The sequence below is a fragment of the Taudactylus pleione genome, unplaced genomic scaffold (assembly GCF_031769625.1).
Source record: "Taudactylus pleione unplaced genomic scaffold, aTauple2 ptg000305l, whole genome shotgun sequence".
In the NCBI taxonomy this organism is placed as follows: Eukaryota; Metazoa; Chordata; class Amphibia; order Anura; family Myobatrachidae; genus Taudactylus; species Taudactylus pleione.
Genome location: NW_028284706.1, coordinates 3,637,209 through 3,651,622, shown reverse-complemented (window position 1 = coordinate 3,651,622; position 14,414 = coordinate 3,637,209). Strand labels below are relative to the sequence as shown.

Below are 14,414 nucleotides of genomic sequence, written 5' to 3'. Positions count from 1 at the left end.
GGAGCTGCAACACCATTGCAGCATATGCGCTCTGCGGCACCGATGTATGCACAGAACAGAAAATATCGGTCATTTGTGACCGAATCAGAACAGCGTCCACCTCTAAATCACCCCCTGGGAGAGAAGCAAAAACGCAAGTAACTGCACCTTGGCAAAACCATGTTGCACTGCAGGTGGGGCAGATTTATATATATTATATATATTCATAGACTCCAACTCTCATATTCCCTTCTGGCCTTACTCACTTTGGGTTCATTAGGTTTCTCCACTGTGGGGCCTCCCTACAATGAAAAAACATGCAGAAAAACAATGTCATATACTGTATGGTGAGATTTAATTAAAAAAATAAATAAATATATAAATGAAATGGAAATAAGAAGGGGTGAGACATAGAAAATATTAGTATAATTAAAAATCACTTACAATACGGGCAGGTTGCAAGGAGCACAAATGTGATTCGTGCCCATTCCAAGCTTTTCTGTTTGGAAATCCCCCAGACTCTAAAATGTAAGGGTCTCCTTCAAAGAAAGGTTTACTGTATAACAGCCAACTGTATATGGGAAAGAGGAAAAATTCCACTGTTGTTCAGTATCACCCAGGTTTATCCTACAACACACATCTAATTGATTTCCTTTCTGTTTACACCACGATCACTTACAGTCCACTGTGCACAATAATGGATTCTGTTTTGGTTGGTTGGCCATATACACGGGAATCCGGTGTGGCCCCCACAATTGTCACCTTATTCCCTTCACCATTTTCATCCATGAACAAACTTATCTTTGGGACTTGAAAATCCTAAATGTGGAGAAAATTATTAAGGAAATTATTGTAAATATTCCTGAGATGCTCACACTTTGGGGAAATGTATCAAGCATTGGGTAGAGATAAAGTGAATAGAGATAAATTACCAATGAACCAGTTTCTAGCTGTCATTTTATAGCATGTGAGGGAGATGTATCAAACCTTATAGAGAGATAAAGTGGAGAGAGGTAAAGTACAAACTAAACAGCTACTAAGTGTCATTTTTTCAAACACAGCCTGTACAGTGACAGCTGATTGGTTGATACTTTATCTCTCTCCAAGGTTTGATACATTTCCCTTTGTATACAGTATGTTATATTGAACACAAATGTTTTTCCCATCTTTTGTCATTCTGACCAGTATTTGTATTGTTTGTCTTTCTAATTAACATTTTAATATGTTCACATAAATGAACAATATTGACAACGGTCATCCTGGAATCTTTAAACTTTTTAATGTTTAATAAATCCTAATTTTTATTGTACATCTCCTAATTAAATTTTCTTCTTCAACCTTCATATAGCACTAAACTGTTTCATAATGCCTTCTTCTTTCCCTTTCACTTACCCGAACCATGTGACGCAATGATCCAATCCAAAATTGAGGTTTCTTCTTATTATCTTGTAAGTTGTTACTTGATTTATCCTCTTCCCATGGACAAGTCAGATCAGTTTCCCCTTCAGACAGCATGACACGTCTGCCACGGAATTGTGGCTTCTCGTACAGGAGCCATCTGCATAATTAAATATGTGTCATTTGGACAAATAGTTTAGGTGTACATGGCAACAATATTTCACAGGACAGTATGAGTTTTTAAAACTGGGGAATGCCATCTAGTCTAAAATTCAGATGACTTATGTAATGAAATTAACATGATTAATGTGCATAAACTTGTTCTTTATCATATACATGTGAAGGATGGACTGTTTACACTTCATGTCATATCAATGTCCCGGTTATCGTTATGCAGTTCACAAAAACAGAACTGTATGAACCAGGTAATTTTTAACCATGATAGAAATAAGATTATACATTTTGTGACAAAAACACTGGTAAAGTTGTACATAGGAGATATATTTGTCCTAGGTTTCTGACCTACAGTATATGTATTAAAACCCCAGGAAAATGGCTGTGATTACAAAACAGACTTGATTTTTAGTAAAAGCTAGTTAAGGGTTCCTGGGGTTTTGGATGGTGAGTGAGGACAGGCTCCATCCATTAGGCCCATTTCGGGTCTTCAGCCTGAGAACAGGCTCATTAGTACTTGAACCTGTAAGAGGCTGATAAAGGTGTGTCAAAGGTTTTACTCAGGGTCTCACTACCTGGGGAAACAGCCTGGACAGGCTTGTTAAGTGACACTGTGATTTACTGACTGTGAGTACTGTGCATATACCTATGTTTGTGGTAGGAGCATTAGGTTCCACCACGGTTGAGAGAAGGATCTTGTTTGTTTAGTTAGAAGCCAGACAGGTTAGGATTATGTTTTATGATTTATTTTTACTGCACAATAAACTAGCTTTGGCTAATTACGCAGACACTCTAGACTGGTGTGCTGTGTCCTGGCTGCTGTGTGTTTGGAAGTACCCATATACCCAAGGAGAGGGACCTCCTACCTTGGTCTCATTACATTATCTATACATATGTCACACATCTGGCTTCTGACACAACAGAGATGTGAGCCCAGAGGTACCACTCTCCTATACAACTTAGGGCCTAATTCAGAGATGCACGCTATTCCAATATTTATGCAGCTGAGCGATTAACGGTCAACTGTGCTGCATCATGGTCAAAATGCACACGCACCAAGGTGCTTTTGTGATGCCGCTCACAGTGAGAATTACTTTGCAAAGTTATTGACAGTCACCATCTGGGAAAGGTAACGGGGAGTGGCAGCAAAAAAGGCAGGTGTGTCCCGGACATTTTCTGGGTGCATCATAGCCTGTGTCTGCGATCCAGTACACAGATAAAGTTGTTCTGATAGCTTGGTTCAGGCAGCCATTCTGCGTGACCATAGGGCTTCTCAAATTACCGATTATCGAATGATCTACGACGGCAGGTGAGTACGGGATCGCAGCTGTGAATGCATTCAAGTACATCTCTGAATCAAGCCCTTAGATAGCAGAGGTGTCATTGCCATCTATCAATCCATCACCAACATGTTAGGCAGTAGTTTGTAAATGATTGTTGAGGTCTGCACAGTTATATCAATACACATGTCTTTTGTTATTTTACAATATATCCAAACTGCACCCACAGTCATGGTACAGAGAGTGCAGAGGAGATACAGGGGATAACAGGGGCAGTTTAAATCTTGCATTAGGGTCTTTAGCTAAGTTATTGGGCTTACAGTATTTGCTACTTTTCAACTGAAGTTCAATAAATAGTAAGGGAGAGTTGGTTTAGACTGTAGTCTAGTTAAGAAGAATTCTTATTCCTATTGTTCTCATATGTATTGAAATATAAAAATTCAGTAATTCTTATAATGTACTGTAAGTATTACCTTCTACAGTGCTGCAAAATATGTTGGGGCTTAATAAATAAATGAAAATGAAATGGTAAATTCAAAAGCTCTTACTCTGTTATAAGCTCCCTTACATCATCCAGACTCAGTGTATTTCTGCTTACACTTACCCTCCTCGAATAATGCATACAGAAATTGATCCACTCAGATCCCAGTCACTTGTGTAACCTACATCACTGTAGATCTCAAAATAATGACCCCTGAAACCAGGCTCCGAATACAGCATGATCTGTTAATGAAAAAAAGCATGTTGCTACTATATAATGTTTGACAATAATGAACAGGGGTTTTATGTTCATATATATATATTGTGTGTGTGTGTACACACAATATAGTAGTAGAAATAAGTCTCTAGCAGAAGAAATACATTGAGCCTCTCCTGGGAATCTACAATGGTTATCTCCTCTATTTGGACACCTTAACTCGGGTCATCTACTTTTGGACTAAGACACTGACCTTGCATCACAGTTGCAGCTAAGCTGTGTTATATTTTTTATTATGTACGGTCATTTTAATATAAAGTTTATGGCATTAAATATGTATTTTTAAAATGGCCTTACACTATTACTGCCGTTTTTTTTTTCTTTTATGAGATACTGTGATTTCATCCAGGGACATATCTTTATTTGGAGTTGTACAATTACGCAGGTGAGCTTGCTTTTGTCCATCAAAATGTATTAATGCTATATTAAGTGATTATTCCAACCAGTGAGAACATACTACAATAATGCATGTTTTTCCTTCTCCCTGAAAGGAAAGCTTTATTCCAGCACTTCATAGAAGAAGAAAAAGAGATTGATCTTCTGAAGCATAGATTTTCTTATCACTATGAAAAAGATTATTATGATGAGCTGTATTTAAAGCTTATGAATTATACTCTTTTACCTTTGGATACTTTCATGCTGAATGTATTGTATTCTGTGCCTATATTTGAGGTATCAAGATTCACTCCATGTGACTTCATCTCATTGGGCCGTTGGACATTTTCTCTTTACTGGCGGTGTACAAGATTAATTATATTTACATAGTCATTTATTTTTGGAACCACTTATATTTTTTGTTTTGATGTTTGAGTATGTACTGAAACATTATTGAGAGAGGCTGCCTTCTTTTCACTATTTATTTTTATTTGTGATTTTAAACTACCGGTAAATGTTACTTTTACTAATTCTATTCTTTTGCAATATATCTTATATTTTTATCCCTGTAATATACACTAATCCCATTTCATAATTTTTGTCAACTTGTCATACTTTTACCATGGAGCAAACATGAATCAAACTGTACTGAAAGTATGAGCAAAACAAGTTTTGTTATGTGACAGGTTATTTCACAGGGTTATGAAATTCCGGCTATACAATAATTATGTTTTTGCTTCACCATTCTCCATAATACTACCCCGATTCACATATGTACGATAATGTACGCTGCTGCTGGGCGAAAATATGCTAATATATGCAGCTGCCTGGAAATTAATGGAGGCGTCCACCAGCAGCTTTGCAGATCCAAGCAAGTGTGTACAAACACGCAGCAATGGATGCAGATCCTTCAATATCGACCATCTGAGTAATCCTATGATCGCGCAGAATGGCTGCGGCAACTGAGACGCTGGCGCTATATTTTGTACGATCCCATGTGGGATCGCAGATGTAGGCAAATACACCCCCTGAAAATGGTCACGAGACGCCTGGGTTTTTGACGCAACTCTCTGTTACTTCCCACAAAACGGCCTCTGTCTGTCAATCCCTTGTGAATAAATCCTTATTACAACCGTAGTCACATTTGATCACAATTCAATTGCCATGTGTGTGCATTCTGGCTAAGACACATGTGCAGTTGCCTGATATTCACTCAACTGCGTGAATCATGTCCTATAGTTGAAGATTAGCATTTCAGGGAATTTATGACTAGAGCTGAGATGATGGCAGTGAAGTTATTCAACTATGATTTGTGTATGACTGTGAATATTGAAGAGCAAATTCTAATATATTATTGTAAAAAATTGGTTAGTCTGTTATATATATCTTTACCTTTCCTGGTCTTGGGTTCAGCTTCCCACGACTCTTTCCTGGGTGATGCTGAAACAAACAATGATTTTCTATTACCTTTCTGTTGTGAAATGCCATTTCATTTTTGGTAAATACAAATATTAGACACATATAAAAATACACATACGAATAGATGAATATAAAAATAAAATAGCCGATGAATTAGTAAACTATAAATGCAATATATTTTATCTGACACCTGATCAATTATCAGTAATTATAATACTATTAAACAAGTCACAGAATTTGGAGCACATCTCACCCAAACATCCGGGAAGACTTTACGAGGAGTAGATACTGGTGTGTCTATCTCGGATGAAAGCTCAGTAGTATCTGTATCTGTTACATAATCAGGTTGTGGATGGGAGAAATCTTTGTTGTCCTCTGTTGGAAATTCTTCTTCTGTTGGAAATTCTTCTAATGTACTGATTAAGGTGTCATTTGTGATAGTTGCACTAGAGTCATGATCTGTACATGGCTCTTTCTGTGAAGGCGTTTCAGTTTCTTCTGGCATTTCTTTTAATTCATCTTTTTGAGGTTTAATGTAACTGCTGAGAAGTGAGCTACTTTCAAGTCTTGAATAAGATTTTCCTTCAGATGCCTCTGTCTTTTTATCTAATCTATCAGAAAGAAGTAGTGATCCAATGATAGAACTTTGTCGCTGACTAAGATTTTGTGAGATAAAGGCCTTGAAGCTGTCACTCCTGGAACCCTCATCTCCAGAGTGCTTCCTCATTAGTTCAAGTGGAGATATCCTTTTAGAGGCCCTCTCTGTGCTTCTTTCCCAAGAGTATTTCTTTTCTGTCTCTCCTGTTGCTTCAGTCTGTTCTGTCGCTTTAGCCTCTAATACGGAATCACTTTGACTGGGAAGAGGATTCGAATCCAGTTTCTCCTTTTGTTCTTGCAAATGCCACTTGAAATCAGAGTGGCCACCTTTTGGAGAGCCTTGATCTTCTTTTATGGGTGGCAGTGTGGCATACATGTGTAGTGGAGAAGAGCGAGGCTGACGGGGTTCTCTTTGGTGCTTCATAAATTCAGGGGTCTCCAATTGTCGCAATTTGTTCACCCAAATCTCCATGTTTTCTAAAGACTCCATATCTTCTTCTGCACGATGAGTACCATTTTCCTCTATACCAGCTTCATTGATGGCTGTGGGTTGTTCTAGTAATTGCTGCTTTTCTTGAAGAGGGTAAGCTGAACTTGGATCTGCTTTATACCATTCACCAGCAGTATGAGTTATGGACCCTTCCCCTGCAAATGAGATCCCTAAACCATCTCCACTTGATTGTTCTAAAGGCACCATAGGCACTATGTAATCTGAAATTGTATTTTTTTTTCCATCCTCACTTTCTTGGATGCCATTTGTTTTTGTTTGTGGCAAATTTACCATGTCTTGAATTTCACTATTGTGAATGGTTACAACATTTGACTCATTATTTAGATTTTCTGACAGATCCCCTACTGAAGAAACATCTATCGTATTTCCAAATTGGTTTAGCATATCTGCTACTTCATTTACTGTGCCTAGTGTAAACTCACTTTTGCTAATTCCATTTTGTTGCTCGTTTGTAGAAACCATAAAATCAGTAGTCTGAAATAATCCCCTTTTATGATGCATCAATTTTTCAGTTTGGTCTGTGATCATGTTATTAGCTGGCATTAAGTCCATTTTTCCAGCCTGCTCCAGGAGGTAATATCCTAGTGATTCATTAAAGACATTTTGATTGGTGGAAATAAATCTATTTATACTTTCAGGATGCTCGTTCATATTAATATTGTGGTCTACCTGGTCTTCATTTGTCTGACAAGTACCAATTTCTGTTGACACATTTCTTATCAGATATTTGTCTCGCTCTTCAGATTTATCCACAGTCACATATCTAGCACTATCTACGATGTGATCCAAGTTATGTTCAGTTGTCAATTTATCATAATCTAGTGCTAACTTCTCCCCTGCTGGAGTTGAGATGTCTGTCCCTTGTCCACCAATCTCAAAGACTACCTCACCAGCTTGAACCACAAACTCATTTTCAGTTTGTTTTTTTATCAGATCTTTATCTTGGTCACTAGTCAAAGCAGCTTCATCAAACATACTTTTTGTGGAAGAAATAAGTATCATATTATCAGACTGTTTCATTGTTTGTCCAAAATGAATTACTGTATCTGAAATGTGGTCTTCCACAATCACTTCTGGCTTCTCCATAACAATATTATTTACAAACTGATTAATTACTTTTGTAGACATGCCCACATCATCCTCAGTGACCTTATCATTTTCTGCAGAGTCTTCTTTGACATTTACACTTTGATCAACAATGGCATGATCATACTGTGCTATAGCTGTATCTGGCAGATAATGGGAGTTTATGCTTGTTGGGTCTAGATCTTCAACTTTGTCCAACATACAAGTGGACTCTTCTTTGATGTTAAGTGTTTGCCTAGTGGAATCTGGAAACAAACCAACTAAAACATGTATCTCTTGACCAGACTTGTTTTTCATATCTACAGCTTGTTTCTCTTCATTTTCGTCTTCAGTTATGTTTATAGTCTTCATGTTTACTGCAGAATTTTCATCAGGAAGATAACTGGAAATTTTTATAGGTTCATCCTTTTTTTCCACATTGACTATACAAGTTTGATCTTGGTCAACTGGATCTGCAACTTTGACAATTAAATTAGGATCAAAATTATTTCTTTGGTGCATGTTCTCAGTGCCGTAACAGGGCTCATTGGAATTCAGATTTTCTTCATACATATGTTCAATTTCAGCCAATGTGTTAGTTGGCTCTTCTTTCAAATTAATAACTGGTTGGTTACTGGACTCTCTAAAAGAGTCTACTAATATAATTATCTCTTGTCCAGTCTGGTCCTTCATAAATACAGTTTTTCTATCCAATTCTTCAATTTGCTCCTCAGTTCTGACTACTGTCTTTATGTTTACATCAGAATTTTCATCAGCCAGATCACTGGAATGTTCCATTATTTTATCCTTTTTTTCCACATAATCCATAAATGTTTCATTTTGGTCCACCATATCTTCAACTTTGATGAACAAATTAGAAACCTTGTGCATTCTTTGGTGTATGTTCTTTCTGAAGAACAAATCATTGCAATTTATATTTTGTTCATCCATATGTTCAGCTTCAACCAACAAGATAGTAGGTTCTTCTTTCATGTTATTTACTGGTTGGCCACTGGACTCTATAAAAGATTCTACTAATACAACTATCTTTTGTCCAGTCTGGTCCTGCATAAATACTGTTTTATTGTCCAGTTCTTCAGTCTGATCTTCTTTAAAGTTTACTGTTGAATTTTCATCAGATAGATCACTGAAATTTTCCATTGATTCATCCTTTTTTTCCACATTGACAATAATTGGTTGGTCTTTGTCCACCGGATCCTCAATTTTGACAATTAAAGTAGGATCAAACTGCATTTTTTGGAGCATGTTCTCTCTGAAGCACAAATCATTAGAATTCAGACTTTGTTCATGCATAAATCCAACTTCAGCCAATATGTTAGAGGACACTTCTTTTGAATTATCTGCTAGTTGATCATTGGGTTCTATAAAAGATTCTACCAAAACAACTCTCTCTTCAGTTTGGTCTTCAGTTATGTTTACTGTCTTCATGTTTACTGCAGAATTCTCGTCATGAAGATCACTGGAATTTTCCATTGATTCATCCTCTCTTTCCACATTGACAATAATTGATCCATCTTTGTCCACCAGATCCTCAATTTTGACAATTAAAGTAGGATCAAACTGCATTTTTTGCAGCATGTTCTCTCTGAAGAACAAATCATTAGAATTCAGATTTTGTTCATGCATATATTCAACCTCAGCTAATATGCTAGAGGACTCTTCTTTTGAATTATGTACTGGTTGATTGATGGACTCTATAAAAGAAACTTCCAAAATAACTCTCTCTTCAGTTTGGTCTGCAGTTGTGTTTACTGTCTTTATGTTTTCTGCAGAATTTTTAACAGAAAAATCACTAGAAGTTTTTATTGGTTCATCCTTTTTTTCCACATTGACTTTAAATGTTTGATCTTGGTCAACAGGATTATTATCTTTGACAATTAAATTAGGATCAACATTAATCCTTTGGTGCATGTTCTTTCTGAAGAACAAATAATTGGAATTCAGATTTTGTTCTTGCATATATGTAACCTCGGCCAATATGTTTACTGCAGAATTCTCGAAATGAAGATCACTGGAATTTTCTATTGATTCATGCTCTCTTTCCACATTGACAATAATTGGTTGGTCTTTGTCCACCGGATCCTCAATTTTGACAATTAAAGTAGGCTCAAACTGCATTTTTTGTAGCATGTTCTCTCTGAAGAACAAATCATTAGAATTCAGATTTTGTTCTTGCATATATTCAACTTCAGCCAAAATGTTAGAGGATTCTTCTTTTGAACTATATACTGGTTGATCTTTTACCTCTATAAAAGATTCTACCAAATCAACTCTTTGTCCAGTCTGGTCCTGCGAAAAAACAGGTGCTTTTTTCAATTCTCCAGTCTGATCTTCAGTTCTGTTTATTGTATTTATGTATGCTGCTGAATTTTCATCAGATTGAGCACTCAAATTCTCCTTTGGTTCATCCTGTGTTTTAAAATTTTCTATATAATTTTGCTCTTGTTCCATCAGATCTTCAACTGGGTGTTTACTGGTATCTATAAAAGAGTCTACCAATACAGCTATCTCTTGTCCAGTCTCATTCATTGTAGCTACAGTTTTTCTCTTTAAATCTCCAGTCTGATCTTCAATAACATCTACTGTAAGTACTTTTTGGGAAATTTTAACTATGAACTCACTGGAATTTCCCATTAGTTTATCCTTTGTTGTCACGATGTCCATATCATTTTTATCTTGGTACATTGAATCTTCAACTTTGTTGACTGGTAGGTTACTGGAATCTGTTGTGCAGGCTGTGAATGCACCTGTGTCTTCTCCAATCTTGTATAGTTTTTTTGTATCTCCACTTTGTTCCTTGATCATATCTATTGCTTGCTGATCTACAAAACTTTCAACTGGCTCTTTGTTTATGGGCACAACATTGATTTTATTCACAACTACATATCCCACATTTGTATTCCTTTTCATATTATCAGATTGCACCATTATGTCTCTTTGTGGAAGTTTTGCATCTTCACTGTTTTCTTCCACTACTGCAACTTGCTCTGCAATAGCCCAATCAATTTTGTCTTTAGCTTGTTTTATCCTTGTCGAATGACCTTTCTGAGCTAAAGATACAACATTTGGTTTTGATGTACTTTTAATACCAAGCTCACCAAGTGTGAAAATCTCCTGTGTAGGTTTGTGATTTGAGAATCCATCCTTTGATATAGTCTTCTTCACAACCTGTTGTTTGATAGTTGCAATGTCATAATTTCCAATTTTATCTTTATCTGTGCATTTATTTAATTGCACAGAATCAGAATTAGCTACTTCATAAAGGATCTTGGTATTTTTTACTACATCATCTCTGCTCAATGTGCCAACATCCCCAGCTACTTCTGCTATATGGCTTTTAAGTATGCCACTTATAACATTTTGATTATTGTCTTTTGATTCTTCCAGTTTCTCTCTCTGATTAGTACTCAGTTTTCGGATAACTTTTACATCACATGAATAACTAGATGGTCTTTGCCTTTGAGTTATTGTAGAAGGGAGCTCATGACTTTTATTTGATTTTGATTGCATGGTTTCTGCATTGTCTTCTTCATCTCCTAGTTTCAAATTGACTGAATGTGTATTGCTCTCATTGTACCTGAATCTTTCTGCAGGTCTTAAATCACTACTTCTGTTTTTAAATATATTTCTTTGTCCTGAATCCTCGTGTGTTTCATATTCTCCTTCAATTTCATTTTTTATGATAGTTGTACCCATTTCAGAGCCACTTTTGTGAAATGTCTCTTTTTCATTGATAGTATGGCCTACATCATGGTGCACATTATGATGGAATGATGTTTTAAATTGTGCTTTCCTCTGCTCCTGTGAGTTCATAATATTATGATCTCTCTCTCCTGGTGACTTTATATGACTGTGTAGTTCAGTATTTCTTACTTTTCGCTGAGATTCTAAATCCGGCATAGTATTAGGGACACCGCCATCTTCAAAAGAGAATATGCTTGATGTTTGAGATGGCATTGGAGAAGTAGTGCCCCTTTGATTTTTAAACCTCTGCCCATAAAAAACCTTTGGTGAGCGAACCATAACAGTCTCATTTGTCCATCCTTTTGGTGATGCCAGAGAAAAATGATTCATAGTTCTTTGAGGGGGTGGTGTGGGTGTCCGAGGAGGACGCTGCATATCTCGAACATAGGATCTTCCATTTCTGTGGTTGGTTTCATGGTCATTGTAACAACCATGGGCTATTTTTTTCTCTGCAGTGTCATTACTAGTACTATTCTTAGTTTTTAAAGACATCCTGTTAGTATCTATGTGGCGCTGTAATATTGGAGATAGGTGCTCTTTTGCAGAACTGCCAATGACTGACACTGTTGCATGTTCACTTCTCTTCTCTAAGTGACCTTTGTTTAAGGGATTATAAACTTGAGAGAAAACTGGCTTATGAGCTCCAGAAACTTTAGACAAGTCTTGAGGTATGGGGTCATTTTTCTCACTGAGAAATCCATGGTGCTTGTGCTTTACGACCATCCCATGTTGTGTGAGCTCTTCTCTTGAGCTAATATCTTCAAACACCTTTTGCAGACCTTTTACATGACCAACATTTTGGGGTTGAAGTTCAAGGCTATATGGCAGTTTCTTGGTTTGTGTAGGAAACTTATCCTTCTTGTTAAACCTTTTTGATGACTCGTGAAAGCTTTGCATTTCATACATCCTAGAAGTCTGAGCACTTTTTGGGAAGTGGTTATAATCTTTTTCCATTTTAGAGGAATCAAGTCTGCAATATTCATCCACCTGTTCAGATCCAAAGATGAGAAATGGGAGATCCTCATCCACTGCCAAACTGTGGAATCTGGGGAAACAAAATTAAAATTGATTAAAAAATGACCCATTGAGGAGAATATTTCCTATCTTGTATTTTGTAGCAATGAAACAGAAACATAGAAACAGAGATTGACAGCAATAAATAAATTATTTTACTTTATGAGTGTCTAGCTTATATTCACAGATCTATCATTTATCAATTATCCCTTCTATATTGGATAATTTAATAACTGTCTTTACATGTTTTCTATTTTGCTAATGTCTTTCTGAAAAACAGACCTTGAGATCTGTGTACACAAAACTTGGGTGTCTTAACAGTGGCCTAAAATGAAACAATATAACCTCCGCCGACTTGCTACTATCTCTGTATTTCTTCCTGGTCAAATCTATATAGTATCCTACTGGCTGCTCCCGCTGTTAATCTGTGCTGTTTACTTGATTCCAAACAATCTGACACTGTGACTTCAAGGATCCCTTCCTATGTTGTCAGCGACATTACAGAAACATTCATTCTGTATTTGGATATTTGGATATCACATGCATTATTTTATAGTCTCAATAATTACATTTAATACTCACAATAGAAATAGTCTATTACCTCTAAATAACAAAACAATTCATTGCCCAATCAAGGGTGTCAAAAACATCATATTAACATAGATTACTGAGCGCTTTAGTAGAACTCATTAAGTACCACTAAGATTCAATGTGTTCTGGAAATAACATTTCTACAGTATTTTAATTTGTAATGAAAAGTCCTAGTAAATATACTTACTTTAGCAGGAGTAGGATTTGTAAGAGTTATTATCTATGTAAAATACACTGTGAGCGCTTCTGACATATGCTAGCAAATGAAGGAAAAGTTTTTGCTTATCAAAATTTACAGGCTCGGGCAGGTCAATAAATAGGAACCTGTTTGGGTTTGTCACAAGTGAAAGTACATTCATGTTTTGCATACACATCAGGAATGTGACTTAGGCAGCGGTGTGTGTAATCTGAAGAGAGAAGTGAAAAAAAGGGAGTAAGAGGGAAAAAATAATCAAAACTGGGAGATTTATCGAGGTGACAGTGGACAAGAGAGCTAGAAGTCAACCAGAGATGCAGGGGCGTAAGTAGGTATTTGAAAGCAACATAACAAAAGTTTGTAAAAAGACATTGTTTCTAAGAATAAAGAGGCAAACTGACCTTGGCACAAATACAGTATGCATTGAGATGTTTGTGAAAACCAGAGAGCCAGCACAAGTACAGGTTGTGTCGCCCATATCCAAATATTCAGAAATATGGAATATTCCAAAATACTGATTTTTTTTTTAGCACTACTGAGATAGTGACACCTTTGCTTTCTGATAGTTCAGTGTACACAAACTTTGCTTACTGTTCAAAATTATTAAAATCATTGTATAAAATTACATTCAGGCTGTGTGTAGAATGTGTTTATGAAACATAAATGAATTTCGTGTATATACACAAACTTTCTTTGATACACAAAATTATTAAAAAATATAAAACATCAATGCATTCTGTGTTTAGACTTAGGTCCCATCTCCAAGATATCTCATTATGGTATGCAAATATTCCAAAATAAGGAAAAATCAGATATCCAAAATACTTCTGGTGCCAAGCATTGTGGATATGGGAGACTCAACCTGTAGTAGCAAGTAAAGTGCTAAGTACTTGCAGTGATTAAACAGGGAGCCCAGTGATGAATGTCCAGAATATGCAGATAGCAGGTGCTTCTAGAGATTTTGAACAAGCAATTGCTGATACAAACTTGTCCTTGAAGTTAGAGTGTTCTCCCTGTTTCACTTCGGTTTAACACCAGTATAATGCCGAAATAAGGTTTAAAAATGTAATGTGCACTTTTAAATTCTGATGTTTAATGCTATTAAATCACTCATCTTCATATCTACAATATTTACACCTCATGCCAACATGATGGGTTTACCGGAGTTCACTTATTCATCTAATGAGCCATCCACTAGTTACACCTAATTTACACATAATGTTCCATATATATATATATATATATATATATATATATATATATATATATATATATATATATATACTTATTCTG

General features: G+C 36.2%; 1 protein-coding gene across 1 annotated transcript in view; it reads right to left on the bottom strand.

The window, feature by feature from the left end:
• The window catches only part of CRYBG2 (crystallin beta-gamma domain containing 2), a 250,499-nt gene that overhangs the window by 32,535 nt on the left and 203,550 nt on the right, over nt 1–14,414 (bottom strand). The window contains exons 4-12 of the mRNA XM_088442079.1: nt 9,848–12,365; nt 8,127–9,298; nt 5,636–8,066; nt 5,356–5,403; nt 3,436–3,554; nt 1,372–1,537; nt 659–798; nt 424–550; nt 246–281 (exon numbers count right to left, since the gene is read on the bottom strand). Coding sequence (XP_088298205.1) covers nt 246–281; nt 424–550; nt 659–798; nt 1,372–1,537; nt 3,436–3,554; nt 5,356–5,403; nt 5,636–8,066; nt 8,127–9,298; nt 9,848–12,365 — 6,757 coding nt within the window. The remainder of the gene's footprint in view (nt 1–245; nt 282–423; nt 551–658; nt 799–1,371; nt 1,538–3,435; nt 3,555–5,355; nt 5,404–5,635; nt 8,067–8,126; nt 9,299–9,847; nt 12,366–14,414) is intronic.